The 15037-nt window shown below is 49.2% G+C and overlaps 1 protein-coding gene and 1 long non-coding RNA gene across 3 annotated transcripts in view; one reads left to right on the forward strand and one right to left on the reverse strand.

Moving 5' to 3' along the window:
• Positions 1-15037, forward strand: part of LOC310756006 — a 78896-nt gene that overhangs the window by 53375 nt on the left and 10484 nt on the right. The window contains exon 5 of one of the 2 annotated variants that reach the window (XR_014544634.1): positions 2403-3426. The exons of the other annotated variant lie outside the window; for it this stretch is intronic. This is a non-coding gene — a long non-coding RNA (uncharacterized lncRNA). Of the gene's footprint in view, positions 1-2402; positions 3427-15037 lie in introns of those variants that run through there. 2 annotated transcript variants of the gene reach the window in all.
• The window catches only part of TAMALIN (trafficking regulator and scaffold protein tamalin), a 41967-nt gene that overhangs the window by 5062 nt on the left and 21868 nt on the right, over positions 1-15037 (reverse strand). The window contains exons 2-7 of the mRNA XM_083599444.1: positions 14612-14661; positions 7488-7542; positions 6968-7070; positions 4287-4380; positions 4098-4164; positions 2229-2295 (exon numbers count right to left, since the gene is read on the reverse strand). Of these exons, the coding sequence (XP_083455570.1) occupies positions 2229-2295; positions 4098-4164; positions 4287-4380; positions 6968-7070; positions 7488-7542; positions 14612-14661 (436 nt within the window). The remainder of the gene's footprint in view (positions 1-2228; positions 2296-4097; positions 4165-4286; positions 4381-6967; positions 7071-7487; positions 7543-14611; positions 14662-15037) is intronic.

Below are 15037 nucleotides of genomic sequence, written 5' to 3' on the forward strand. Positions count from 1 at the left end.
ATTGCTGACCTTGAGCCAGACATCCTGGAGAGTGAAGTCAAATGGGCCTTAGAAAGCACTGCAAATAACAAGGCCAGTGGAAGTGATGGTATTCCAGCTGAACTATTTAAAATTTTGAAAGATGATGCTGTTAAGGTGCTACACTCAATATGCCAGCAAGTTTGGAAAACTCAGCAGTGGCCAGAGGACTGGAGAAGATCAGTCTACATCCCAATCCCAAAGAAGGGCAGTGCCAAAGAATGCTCCAACTACCACACAATTGCACTCATTTCACACGCTAGCAAGGTTATGCTTAAAATTCTACAAGGAAGGCTCAAGCAGTATGTGGACCGAGAACTCCCAGAAGTGCAAGCTGGATTTAGAAGAGGCAGAGGAACCAGAGACCAAATTGCAAACATGCGCTGGATTATGGAGAAAGCTAGAGAGTTCCAGAAAGACATCTACTTCTGCTTCATTGACTATGCAAAAGCCTTTGACTGTGTCGACCACAGCAAACTATGGCAAGTTCTTAAAGAAATGGGAGTGCCTGATCACCTCATCTGTCTCCTGAGAAATCTCTATGTGGGACAAGAAGCTACAGCTAGAACTGGATATGGAACAACTGATTGGTTCAAAATTGGGAAAGGAGTACGACAAGGCTGTATATTGTCCCCCTGCTTATTTAACTTATATGCAGAATTCATCATGCGAAAGGCTGGGCTGGATGAATCAGAAGCCGGAATTAAGATTGCTGGAAGAAATATCAACAACCTCAGATATGCAGATGACACAACCTTGATGGCAGAAAGTGAGGAGGAATTAAAGAACCTTTTAATGAGGGTGAAAGAGGAGAGCGCAAAATATGGTCTGAAGCTCAACATCAAAAAAACGAAGATCATGGCCACTGGTCCCATCACCTCCTGGCAAATAGAAGGGGAAGAAATGGAGGCAGTGAGAGATTTTACTTTCTTGGGCTCCATGATCACTGCAGATGGTGACAGCAGTCACGAAATTAAAAGACGCCTGCTTCTTGGGAGAAAAGCAATGACAAACCTAGACAGCATCTTCAAAAGCAGAGACATCACCTTGCCAACAAAGGTCCATATAGTTAAAGCCATGGTTTTCCCAGTAGTGATGTATGGAAGTGAGAGCTGGACCATAAAGAAGGCTGATCGCCGAAGAATTGATGCTTTTGAATTATGGTGCTGGAGGAGACTCTTGAGAGTCCCATGGACTGCAAGAAGATCAAACGTATCCATTCTTAAGGAAATCAGCCCTGAGTGCTCACTGGAAGGACAGATCGTGAAGCTGAGGCTCCAATACTTTGGCCACCTCATGAGAAGAGAAAACTCCCTGGAAAAGACCCTGATGTTGGGAAAGATGGAGGGCACAAGGAGAAGGGGACGACAGAGGATGAGATGGTTGGATGGTGTTCTCGAAGCTACCAGCATGAGTTTGATCAAACTGCGGGAGGCAGTGGAGGACAGAAGTGCCTGGCGTGCTCTGGTCCATGGGGTCACGAAGAGTCGGACACGACTAAACGACTAAACAACAACAACATGGCAATGCAGGAGTCTCAGCTGAAGCATCCATGACAGATGTGCATCACAGTCAAAGAACTTTTTCAAAGCCTAGTCCATTCAAAAGCCACTAACGAGAGCATGGGAGAAAGTACCGTATTTTTCGCTCTACAGGACGCACTTTTTCCCCTCCAAAAATTAAGGGGAAATGCGTGTGTGTCCTATAGAGCGAATGCAGGCTCCTTGGCTTCAGCGATAGCAACGCGAAGCCTCCGAAGCGCAAAGGGAGCGCTCCCTCCGCACTCTGGAGGCTTCACGTTGCTTTTGCTGGAGCCTGGAGGGCGAGAGGGGTCGGTGCGCACTTTTTGTGTGCACTCAAAACAGCCATTTCTCCTCCTTGCAGATGTGAAATGGTTTAGCTCAGGGTTTCCCAATCTTGGGTCTCCAGCTGCTTTTGGACTACTGTTCCCATCATCCCTGACCACTGGCCCTGCTAGCTAGGGATGATGTGAGTTGTAGTCCAAAAACAGCTGGAGACCCAAGATTGGGAAACTCTGGTTTAGATCAGCCTTGACCTGGCACCTTTCAGGTGCTGTTGGGTCTCCCCTCAGCCGCAGCCAGCATCACCAACGGTTCAGGGTGATGGGTTGTAGCACAATATCTGGAGGGTACCAGAACAGAGGAGACTGGCCCAGGTGGTGCTTATGCAAATGTATCTTTGTCACTCACCCCGGACCAAGCGCTGCTCCTGCACCATCAGCGACCGATACTCCCCCCATTTTTCATAGAGCGTTTGCTGCAATGGAGAGAGAGGCCAGTATTCATTTGTGTTTCAAAATCTGCTTGATTAATCTTGTCTAAAAGTGGTTCTTCGGGTCTGATTCTTGCTCATTTAATTTGCAGGTATACATCGGCTACAGAGCTTCACCCCCACTTTGAGGATGAGGAAGGCATGGCTGGATCCATCTATCCAGCCACAAAGGCCCAGCAACCCATTTTTTGAGAAGACACTGGAAAATACTAATTCGCAGCCGGGTACCACGCTGGCCCTGCATTGTATGTAAGAGGTCCAGCTGGCTGCAGTTAAAAGGAAAAGCCATCAGGGTGCCTCTCAGTACCAAACTACAGCTGGCTGCTATGTTAGGCCTGGGTGATATATCGCCCGATACCGGTAATGAGGGGCAGACCGCGATGGTGGTTTCTCTAGGCAGTATATTGCTAGTAAAACCACCAGCGTTGCCAGTTCCCTCCAGCATGCTGAGGGAGAAAGAAGCTAGACTCGCATGGGTAGGCAAACTAAGGCCCGGGGGCCGGATCCAGCCCAGTCACCTTCTAAATCCAGCCCGCGGACGGTCTGGGAACCAACGTGTTTTTACATGAGTAGAATGTGTGCTTTTATTTAAAATGCCTACACCCAGAGGGTGGGCTCTGTCTTTCCTCCTGGGGTGAACGACAGCAGGAAAGATGTAGCCCACCTTGCCAGGTGACAGCAGCCAACCCCTTACTAGGAAACCAGAATGTGAGCCAACAAGGGAACAGTTTTCCTGTCGCCTTAAAAGAGACTAAGATGAGTACAGTGGTACCTCTGGTTACGAACTTAATTCGTTCCAGAGGTCCGTTCTTAATCTGAGGTACCACTTTAGCTAATGGGGCCTCCTACTGCCGCCATGCTATTTCTGTTCTCATCCTGAGGTAAAGTTCTTAACCCGAGGTACTACTTCCAGGTTAGCGGAGTCTGTAACCTGAAGCCTTTGTAACCTGAGGTACCACTGTACTACGTTTTTCTAAAAAGTTGCAAACTTTATCCTAGTCCAACCATTCAGCTGCATGCACTCCCTGTATTTTCACTATTTTGTTTTGTATTGTATTGTACAAGCCAGGTGTTTGCATTGATTGACTTATTTCAATAAAAACAAGCTCATCTCCAGTTCTGACACTTCTTCGTTTGTTTTGCTGTGTGTTCTTCACGGAAATGTCATGTGATGGCCTGGGAATCTTGATTCAGAGGCTGAACCTGAGGAATCCCAGCCTGCACAGGAGTCCCTGCCTCCAGAACCAGCTGAGCCAAGGCTGGGGCTTGAGCCTGAAGGGTCCTCACCTGTGTTGGATCCTCAGGTGCAGGCACCACCTGAGTCTGCTCTGGCTCCTGAGGTGATGGAGGACCCATTGCCTGCAGGTGCTCCACTCTCAGCCCCGTCAGAGGAAGCTGAGGTTGCCTCTGGGTCCGGTAACCCTCCAGCCTCTCCTGAGCTGCAGAGACTCAGGGCAGAGAGGCAGAGGGAACTAAGTTCCCGCAGGAGGAGTGCTTGCCTCCAGGCCAGGAGAGGCAAGTCACCTGTGGACTGGGGCCGCCCTATACCTCGGGGCAGATAAAAGCCAGCCAGCCCCAGTCCCAGGTTGCGGGAGCAACATTGTTGGTAGCCTGTTCCTGCCTGCACCCTGCCCTGCTCTTCCGCCAGAGTTCCTGACCACACCCGACTCCTTGCCTTGGACCCAGCTTCAGCCTTGATGGACAGACTCCATACCAAACCCTCGACCTCGGATTGGACTCGGACCACGCCGCACGGTAACCCCCCGGGACCAGCACACGTCACTCACCTTGAGGTACTGCAAACGGGCTTCCAGCTCTGCCCTGCGGATGGAAGTGCCGTACAAGGTCTCTAACCTGGACAGGACAAGAATCTGATTAGTGGTGGCTGGTTAGGGACAGTTTCTCCACCGCTGTGGACAAGCAATGCCTTCTGGGTAGGCTGGCCCTTCCCCCCAAATAATCTCCCACACACTCACCTGAGCACGTTCCCAGACGCTTTGATGATCTCCACAATCTCACGGTGTCGGATCCCCTCCACATTGAGCCCGTTCACGCCTGTGATCGTATCCCCTGCGTTAAGAAAAAGCCAGAGAGGCCGCTGTCATTTTCAAAGCCTGCAAAGGGAAGAAGAAACCCCTGGCTCCTTTTGGCATTAGAGGATCTGGGCTGGGCTGTACGTGCTAACTTAGCAAAGCTAAGCAGGGTCTGGTCTGGTTACAAACTGGATGGGGGACCACGTGTTGAGATTCCTGCATTGCAGGGGGATGGACGTCCCATGGGAGTCCATTGGAACTCTGTGATTATAAATCCCATCAGCTGTAGCCTGCATGGCCAACAATCAAAGATGATGGGAGCTGTAGTCCAATAGCATCTAGCGATCACCCCATTGGTTACTGCTGTGCTAGTGCACCAAGGCAGGAAACTCAGTGATGTAAACAGAAGCTTGTGACCTGTAGAAGTTATGCAAATGGGCACCATTGCTTCTCTTGCTTAATTTGTTCTGCTCTACTAAGTCATGGGCCAAGGAGCCCTGTTAAAGAACACAGAAGCCTAAGCCAAGACAATGGGGGAGATGCTGCAATTTCAGATTTCACCAGGCACTGCCCACATACCATATTTTTCTGCGTATAAGACGCCCCCTATTTTTGGGGAGTAAAAATTTAGAAAATGGGAAATGCCCAGACTTGCTGAGATATTTTTTTTAGGGGGGATTGCGGAAAATCGCTTGCTCGCCCGCGTGACCTACACTGCCACTCGCACGCGTCATCGCAAACGCCACCAATCCACTGTCACCTCGCCTGCCCAGTTGCCGCACCAACAGCCAATCAAGCCCAGCCCTTGCCACAGCCACCAATAACACACCCAATCGCCGCGGAGGGTCTCCGGGTCCTGGAAGGAACATATAACACGTCCCTCAGACGCACTATCCATGTATAAGACGAGCCCCACATTTTAATATGATAGTTTAATTTTGAAAAACCTCTTTAACACGGAAAAATACGGTACTTTCACACATCATGCTGCCATCTTCAGGGCTACAGAAATGCCACCTTCTTAAAATAAAATAATAATAATTGGAGGACAGATTCTTGATTTGGTAGCTGCTCCCGTTGCTTGGTCCCTGCTCCTGCCAACCTAGCAGTTTGAAAGCACGTCAAAGTGCAAGTAGATAAATAGGTACCACTCCAGCGGGAATGTAAATGGCGTTTCTGTGCGCTGCTGTGGTTCGCCAGAAGCGGCTTAGTCATGCTGGCCACATGACCCGGAAGCTGTACGCCGGCTCCCTCGGCCAATAAAGCGAGATGAGCGCCGCAACCCCAGAGTCGGCCACGACTGGACCTAATGGCCAGGGGTCCCTTTACCTTTATCTATCGCATTCAGCAGCACTTTTGTGGAAGGTCGTACGCACACAGAACCCTGGATCTATGTATGTGCCCTTTGAAAATCATCTGCAGTGCAGAGAGAAGGGTAAAAGACACCCTCGGAGTCACGGGAAGGAAGGAGAGGGAGCAATGCTAGCACAGCTCAGCCCTGCGAGGCACCTGAGCTTGCCACTCCACCTGCTGCCAACGTGACCCAGTGAACACAACATCAGCTCTCCAGGGAGAAGAGCAGCTGGGCTCATTGTAGAGGGGAAAGTCAAATGCGTTGGCCTGTCTTATGGAGCTGCCGGCGGCTTTGAACCTGCCCCTGCAAGAAGCGAATCAGCGCACCTTCGACAGAAATGCAGAGTGTGGGGAGAAAAGGCAAATCACAAGGGCCCTCCAGAACCTGAAACCAGGCACAGCCCTTCACCCACCACCCAGGGTTCCCCAAACTTGGGTCTCCATCTGTTGTTGGACCACAACTCCCATCATCCCTAGCTAGCAAGAGCAGTGCTCAGGGATGATGAGAACTGTAGTCCAAAAACAGCTGGAGACCCAAGTTTGGGAAACCCTGCATTAGGACTTCGGCAGCGTATCTAGAACTGCCAAAACTTCTGAAATTTGGGGGAGGGGGGAAAACATGCCCCGCCCCACATAAAGGAGCTATGGAATATGCATTGAGATTTCCAGTGGACGCCAGGTCTCTTGCCTTCTATTTCCTTCTCAAGAAGCTACCTAGAGCAGGGGTTAGCAACCTTTTTCAGTAGCGGGCCGGTCCACCGTCCCTCAGACCATGTGGGGGGGCCGGACTATATTTTGAAAAAAAATGAACAAATTCCTATGCCCCACAAATAACCCAGAGATGCATTTTAACCAAAATACTAATAAATAATAATAATAATAATAATAATAATTTATTATTTATACCCCGCCCATCTGGCTGAGTTTCCCCAGCCACTCTGGGCGGCTCCCAATCAAGTGTTAAAAACAGTACAGCATTAAATATTAAAAACTTCCTTGATTCATGTAAAAACACACTGACTCCTGGACCGTCCGCGGGCCGGATTGAGAAGGCGATTGGGCTGCATCCGGCCCCCGGGCCTTAGGTTGCCTACCCCTGACCTAGACACATTTACTTTTGATCAAACACCACACAGATAAAGAGTTTTGATCAGTATTTGCTTAGTTTCTCCAGCCCACCACGTTTGAAAGCAAGCGAGTGAGTTTTTACAAGGGTGAAAACTCACAAGTAGTCCATTAGGTTCAAGACGCTAAAGTGTGACATCTCTTACCTGGTTTCAAGCCAGCTACCTGGGCCGGGCTGTCATCATGCACACGGCATACGAAGGTGAACATCTCCACCCGTTTTGTGTTCTGGTGGTGGAGCCCGTAGGTCTGAAAGGAGTAGAGGAAACAAGAGTTGGTTGGTTTTCAAAATGAGGTCAGACCGCAGTCACCCAAATAATGTGCAAGTTCCACCATAGCTTAACTGTTAGAGATGCAATAGGGATAATGCTTCTCTAAAACGTACAGTATTTCCCAAGTAGGAAGAGATGGATTTTGGAAATTGAGAGCGTGATGAAATGCCTGAGTTGCCCGATTCAAAGACCCCCCCCCAACCAAATAACTGAGTTTAAAGATGGAAATTGCCCTTTTGCTACTTGAGATTCAACAGCTTAAAAAAACTTCAGATCCAGAAATATCTTTTTTTAGGTACTCAATGCTCATGGGTTGCAACACACCTGAACCCTTGCTGAATTCCGGACTCACTGGGTTAAGAGCCAGAATGGAAGGGATTCCCTCTGAACTCACCTGAATCTCAAAGCCAAAGGCCTGAGCCTCTTCCTTCTCCAGTGTGATCAGCTTCCTGGAATGAACAAGAGGAAAGGGGTCAGTTGCTGAGATTTCCCAGGGGACGCCAAGAGACTATCTTTTCCATAGCTGTGTGCGATTTGTCTTCATTTGCCTGGCTGCATGTGCTGAGCACACTTCCTCCCCAAACAACACCCCCTCCCCACCATGGCTAAGTTACAGAAGCTTCCTTTGCTTGCAGGCTCACCAATTGCTCTCCAAAGAGACCTTCAAAATAGGGGCCAGTGGGAGGGAGGGGGAAAACAAAACAAAAAAAGCCAATACACTACACAGCATGGTTTACCAAACTAGGGTCTCCAGCGGTTTCTAGACTACAAATCCCATCATCCTTGACCTCTGATTCTGCTGGCTAGGGATGATAGGAGTTGTAGTCCAACAACAGCTGGAGATCCAAGTTTGGGAAATCCTGATCTATGGTCAAGCAGCTGGTCCAAGTTTTTGCCTTGCACTAGGACATCTTCTGATGCCTTACACTCCCCCCAGTTTTAAGCCGACAAAACAAACAGGAGGGCTTCTGTATAATCCAGCTTTGACAAATCCAGGCAGGGGCTCAGAGTGGGCAGAGTTGACTGTGGGTGGGTGTAGACACAGGAATCAAAACAGAAACCCAAGTACAGAAGGGGCAGGTGAACCAAACAGTAATGGCAAATTGGAATACCTAATGAACAGGTAAACCAGGGGTGGAGAAAGTGTGGCTCTCCAGAGTTTGAGGAACTGCTTACTGAATTTTAATTCCATGCAACTCATTGAAAAATGGTGCTGTATGAGTTTTTGCAGGAGCCACACTTCTGGGTCCCCATGAGTATTGTTAGTTCCCAAAGCTGCGGCCGTTCTGAATTTTTGTGCCCATCTGGGAGTTTCTCATTTACTATTTGGTTATGATTTAAAAAACAAAAAGTAACTTGACATTTCAAATCATGGGTATTTTTGGCTTACAGAGGTTTAATACAAGAGTAGAGTAACAGGAGAACACAGTCGTACCTTGGTTGACGAACGCCTTGCGAGTTGAACGTTTTGGCTCCCGAACGCCGCAAACCCGGAAGTGAGTGTTCCGGTTTGCGAACATTCTTTGGAACCTGAACATCCCACGTGGGTTCTGATCGGCTGCAGGAAGCTCCTGCAACCAACTGGAAGCCACACCTTGGTTTTGAACATTTTCGGAAGTCGAATGGACTTCTGGAACGGATTCCGTTTGTGAACCGTGGTACAACTGAACATCTATTAACAGAATACGTTCTGAGCGGGAGTCACTGGCGATATTTTTATTAAACTGCACGAATAAAGATTTTAAAAGATGTCACAGTTGTGCAATCCTTTTCAAGGTCCAGCAGAAAAGTTGCCAAATACAATACAATCCTAATTAAATAATAACATTTGGGCTGACTTCCCATTGGTGAGCCAAATTGAGAAAATTATTCACATTTATGTTGTAAACTGCCCTGTGATGTTCGGATGAAGCAGCTAGGACGCTTTCGCAAGTGATACCAAGAAGCAGCGTTTCCCAATCTTTGGTCTTCAGCTGTTTTTGGACTACAACTCCCATCACCCCTAGCTAGCAAGACCAGTGGTCAGGGATGATGGGAACGGTAGCCCAAAAACAGCTGGAGACCCAAGTTTGGAAAACGCTGCCAATAAGGGTATTTGACTTCCATGATCTGTGGATCAAGTGAAAGGGGTTGACGATTACCAGACGTCCTCAACTTGAAAACAATTTTAGCTGCGGCTTAAAGGGAAGGAAGATGGAGCCATTGGGCTGCTCTTGGATTCCTGAACCATGTGCAGATGCAGAAAGGCAGCATATTTGTTGCACGCACTCGTTTCACACAATGTGCCGCCTCGTTGACTTGCCCTGAAGCATCTTCCCTGCTCAGGTGTGCAACAGATAAAAGAGTCTTCTTCCTCCTGACAAGATGGTTTAATGAGGCGGATTCAGCCTATTCCAAGGCAACTGGACCCAGTCAGCCTACACCTGATTTCTCGAATTTTCTTTCCCCCTCATTAACAAATTAAATCAGCACCCAACCAGCCCCAGAAATAAACACGCTGGAAGGTATTTCTTTACACTTCTGCATGTGCCTGAGCAAGTTACCTTCTGTGAACCAACATTCTCCCTTTTGTGTGAAAGCTGCTGTTCCATCCAAAGGCATAGCAAGCCCAGGTGGTACCCGGTGCAGAAATTTTTTTGTCACCCCCCCTCCACATCGACATCTCGGGGTAGGCTTGGGAGTCGCGGGCGGGCGCCGAATGTCCCCCCCGTCAGCGATGACACCTGGGCTGATCTGCCCCCCTTCCTACGCCTCTGCGCCCCCACGACTCCCAAGTACCCTGAGCCGTTGGGGGAAGGGGGGGAAGCTATGCCGCTTTGCTGGGGTGCTGGCAAAGCTGTACATCTCGTCCTCTCGGGAGCCATGGCTCCCGTCCGTCCCCCTTCCATAGCTGTCAACCTTCCCTTTTTTTACAGGAAATTCCCTTATTCCAGCACCATTTCCTGCTGCTATCCCGGATTGTTAGATATCCCGTAGACTGTCCCTGGGACAGATGAGGCTGCTGATCCCTTTTTTCCGAAGCTTTTGTTGTTGTTTAGTTGTTTAGTCATGTCCGACTCTTTGTGACCCCATGGACCAGAGCACGCCAGACACTCCTGTCTTCCACTGCCTCCTGCAGTTCGGTCAAACTCATGCTGGTAGCTTCAAGAACACTGTCCAACCATCTCATCCTCTGTCGTCCCTTTCTCCTTGTGCCCTCCATCTTTCACAACATCAGGGTCTTTTCCACGGAGTCGTCTCTTCTCATGAGGTGGCCAAAGTATTGGGAGCCTCAGCTTCAGGGTCTGTCTTTCCAGTGAGCACTCAGGGCTGATTTCCTTCAGAATGGAGAGGTTTGATCTTCTTGCAGTCCATGGGACTCTCAAGAGTCTCCTCCAGCACCATAATTCAAAAGCATCAATTCTTCGGCGATCAGCCTTCTTTATGGTCCAGCTCTCACTTCCATACATCACTACTGGGAAAACCATAGCCTTAACTATACGGACCTTTGTTGGCAAGGTGATGTCTCTGCTTTTTAAGATGCTGTCTAGGTTTATCATTGCTTTTCTCCCGAGAAGCAGGCGTCTCTTAATTTCGTGGCTGCTGTTACCATCTGCTGATCCCTTAATTTCAAATCTGAAAGTTGACAGCTATGCCCCCTTCCTGGCTCGCCGTAAGCGGCTCCTGCCGGTAGCGGAGGGATCCCTCTGCCGTGCATACGGAGCTAGTGGCAAACTGCTATGCACAGCGCATACGCGCGACACAGTGCATGCGTTGTACATAGCGGTTTGCCGCTAGTGCCACCTGAGCGCCGTTCGGACAGTGGCAGGAGCCTCCGCTCACGGCTGCAGCCGCAAATGGGAGGATCCTCCATGTGCGGCCGCGGCGGCGCGATGGCTGCTTGTGCTGCCGTGCCCGGGGTGGCGGGGCGAGCACCCCGCAGGATGTGTTCTTGTCACACACACCCCAGACATGGCACCCGGGGCGCATTGCCCCTCTCTCACGACGCCACTGGTTCCAAGTGAACTTAAAAGGTGACACAAAAGCATTTTGAAAATGGCAAGTGAATAAATTTTGTTAAAGAGGGGCAAGGGAAGCACTCTGTCAGTTTCATATCCTCACCTCTACACTTTAAAAGTAAAGGTAAAGGTAAAGGGACCCCTAAACCATTAGGTCCAGTCATGGCTGACTCTGGGGTTGCGGTGCTCATCTCGCTTTATTGGCCAAGGGAGCCGGCGTATAGCTTCGGGGTCATGTGGCCAGCATGACTAAGCCGCTTCTGGCGAACCAGAACTTTAAAAGTAGCCTTCCACAAACTTGTGTCCCTCCCAAAAGGTGTCCGGCTACAACCCCGTCAGCATCATCAGGCAAAATGACCAATGGTCACAGATGATGGGACTCGGGGAAGTCTGCTTTAAGGTACGATCGCAAAGGGGTTTAGGCAGCGATTACACTTGCCACATGCCCATACAGCCTCCACCAGTCCCCAAACTTGAACAGGAAGTGGTGCTTTTCTTGATGTGTAACATTCCTAATTAACTTCTGAGCCTTCCGCCCTGAGGCAACAAAACTCAGCTAAATCGTTAACAGAAAAGGAGGCCTTCCAAACCACGCTCTCATGCCGAGAGGCGTCTAATGAACAGATTGCCAAACCGAGCTAGATCAGACTATGCACCCCAGACCACAAAGTACCACACACAAAAGGATTCTTACACTGTAATTCTCATCGGGGAACCAAGCCAGCCAGAAGACAACTAAACCAGTGTTTCCCAAACTTGGGTTTCCAGTTGTTTTTCAACTACAACTCCCATGATACTTTGCTAGCAAGACAAGTGGTCAGGGATGATGGGAATTGTAGTCCCAAGAGCAGCTGGAGACCCAAATTTGGTAAACACTTAACTAAATCAAAGAAAGGGGATACTGAGTGGGGTTTTGTGGTGTGTGTGTGTGTGTCTCCTTCCAAGTGGTTACTTTTGGTGTGCCCAACCCTACATTTTTTGAACTGGGATCAAGCTACAGTGCTCCAAGCTCTGTTTCGGAAAGAGGGTAATATCACCAACAAAGGTAAGCTTTCTGCTTAGATTTCACTATCCTGTTGCCCTCCAGATGTTCTGGACTCCAACTCCCATGAGTCCCAGCCGGCGTGGTCCATAATCAGGAATAATGGAAGCTGTAGTTCACACCTTCTGGTCGGCCCCATCCAAAATCTGCTCCAGGACAGCTAAGAACAAACGATTTTGTGGGGTGCGTGAATTGAAGACTGGCCTGGGTCATAGACTGTGTAGCAAAGACTGGGCACAAATCATCACTAAGAGCTGAAAATCCTTTTGAGATGGGGGCTTCTTACCAAGGACTAAACTGTCAAAGTGCGCCTGCCAATTAATGCAGCTCTCAAGCCTGCCTTCCAAATGGGAACCTGCAGCAGCAGTTAGTAAAACTGTATTTGTTTACATTTTAGAGAATTGGGGGGGGGGAGCGGGAATGGAAGGACCTAAAGCAGGCACCCACAAATTTGCCCCCCCCAGATGTCTTGGGACTACAACTCCCATGATCCCTAGCTAACAGGACCAGTGGTAAGGGATGATGGGAATTGTAGTCCCAAAACATCTGGAGGGCTGAGTTTGGGGATGCCTGACCTAGAGGGACCCACAAAACCTTTGGGCATCACATTAGGGGATGCACAGGAGCTGTTGTTGTTTTTTTAAAAAGGGAGTTATTTCATTTTTTAAAATCACAAATGGAGGGGGTGGATCTTGGGAGCCACAAAAACTTTTGACGGAAGGCGGGGCGGGGGGTGGGGGACACAGGTCGGTCACCCTGCACTACAGTAACACAGCCACTAGCAGTTTGGACTGCATTCAGGATCTTAGAACCACAGGATTTTAGAGCTGGAAGGGACCACGGCGGTCATCTAGTCCAACCCCTGCAGCGATCTTTTTACCCATAAGCGGGGCACAAACCCACAACCCTGAGATCAAGAGTCTCCTGCTCTACCAACTGAGCTCTTGGGGAGTTTGCAGGGGTCAGCAAACTTTTTCAGCAGGGGGCCGGTCCACTGTCCCTCACACCTTGTGAGGGGCCGTACTATATTTTTTTTGGGGGGGGAATGAATAAATTCCTATGTCCTACAAATAACCCAGAGATGCATTTTAAATAAACGCACACATTCTACTCATGTAAAAACACCAGGCAGGCCCCACAATAACCCAGAGATGCAAATAACCCAGAGGGACCTACATTGGTCCCCAGTACGTTTCCGAGCACAATTCAAGGTGTTGGATGCTGACCTTTAAAGCCCTAAACGACCTCGGTCCAGTATATCTGAAGGAGCGTCTCCACCCCCATCATTCTACCCGGACACTGAGGTCCAGCGCCAAGGGCCTTCTGGCGGTTCCCTCACTGTGAGAAGCCAAGTTACAGGGAACCAGGTGGAGGGCCTTCTCGGTAGTGGCGCCTGCCCTGTGGAACGCCCTCCCACCAGATGTCAAAGAGAACAACTACCAGACTTTTAGAAGACATCTGAAGGCAGCCCTGTTTAGGGAAGCTTTTAATGTTTGATGCATTACTGTATTTTAATATTTTGTTGGAAGCCGCCCAGAGTGGCTGGGGAAGCCCAGCCAGATGGGTGGGGTATAAATAAATTTATTATTATTATTATTATTATTATTATTATTATTATTATTATTATTATTAAAAGGACACATTCTACTTATTGTAAAAACATGCTGATTCCCAGACCATCTGTGGTCCGGATTCAGAAGGCAATTGGGCTGGATCCGGCCCCCAGGCCTTAGTTTCCCTACCCATTGTTCAGATGAAGCAGGAGTCTGTTAAAAATGATGACACAGGAGTCTACTTATTATGAGTAGTTTATCTTGGGACTGAGAGGGACGGACAGAGAACAGAATTCCACCCAGAGCCCTAAGCTCAGAGCAACCCCAGGCACCTGCAGAGAACCTCAGAGGACCAGGCGCCCGCAGATTAAAGCAGATGTCACTCTCAAGGCTACCCTGCAGGGAAAGCCATACGCCTTGCCTATGTTTTGGGAATTAACCCCTGTTCCTGTCAAGCGCAACCCAGGGGTGGGGGAGAATGTCAAAGACTCCCCAGATGATCCGCCTCCTTTTAGAAATCAGTCAAGCCATTGTCGCTATTGAAAGAGCAGCTCATTCAGAGGCAGGGATGAAGGCCCTGTCATTAAAGCCATTCACACCCCCAGAGACCATCCGCTGAGCTGGGAATACCCTAGAGGGTGGCAGCACGTGTGGCTGCTGTGATCCGGGATTAAGGAGCCGCAGCGGAAAAAATGAACTAGAGAGTGTGGGGAGGCAGGGAAGGAAGACGACGACCGTCTGGACGCACCATTGTGATCGGATGTGCTTTCTGTTGAGTCCACGGGGCAATACCGCAAGGCTACATGCTTAGTCTGACTTAAGAGATACACACACAGAGAGAGATATGAGTAAGCAGAAAGCCAGCAAACAGAATTTGCTGATTCCGCTTAAATTCTTCTAGAGGAAAGGAACAAAGGAACCTTACCTGTGCTGCTCGGGTGACTGGCTGAGAGATCGCCATTTGAATCCGGAGCCCTGAGGAAGAGATGGCAAGAGGAAGACAAAGACCGCAATTAGTCAAGGCATGCCTCAAAGTGCGTTCACACACACACACACACACACACACACACACAAAAACACCCAAGGATTGAATAAGGTAGAGGGCTGGACCAGGAGAACTATTTCACGGTTTCGAAGCCATGGAAAAGCCACAGAGGAACAGGTGCTGAATGACATCTGTTTGCACATGATCACGATTTTATTATTTTTACTCTGCCCGCCTGACTGGGTTGCCCCAGCCACTCTGGGCAGCTTCCAGCATATAAACAAGAAACATAATAAAACATCAAACACTAAAAACTCCCCTAGTTGCCAGATCTAGTCGCCACCCCTTTCTATGGCTTTGAAGCAC

This window comes from Podarcis filfolensis (assembly GCF_964270895.1).
Source record: "Podarcis filfolensis genome assembly, chromosome: 2".
NCBI lineage: Eukaryota > Metazoa > Chordata > Lepidosauria > Squamata > Lacertidae > Podarcis > Podarcis filfolensis.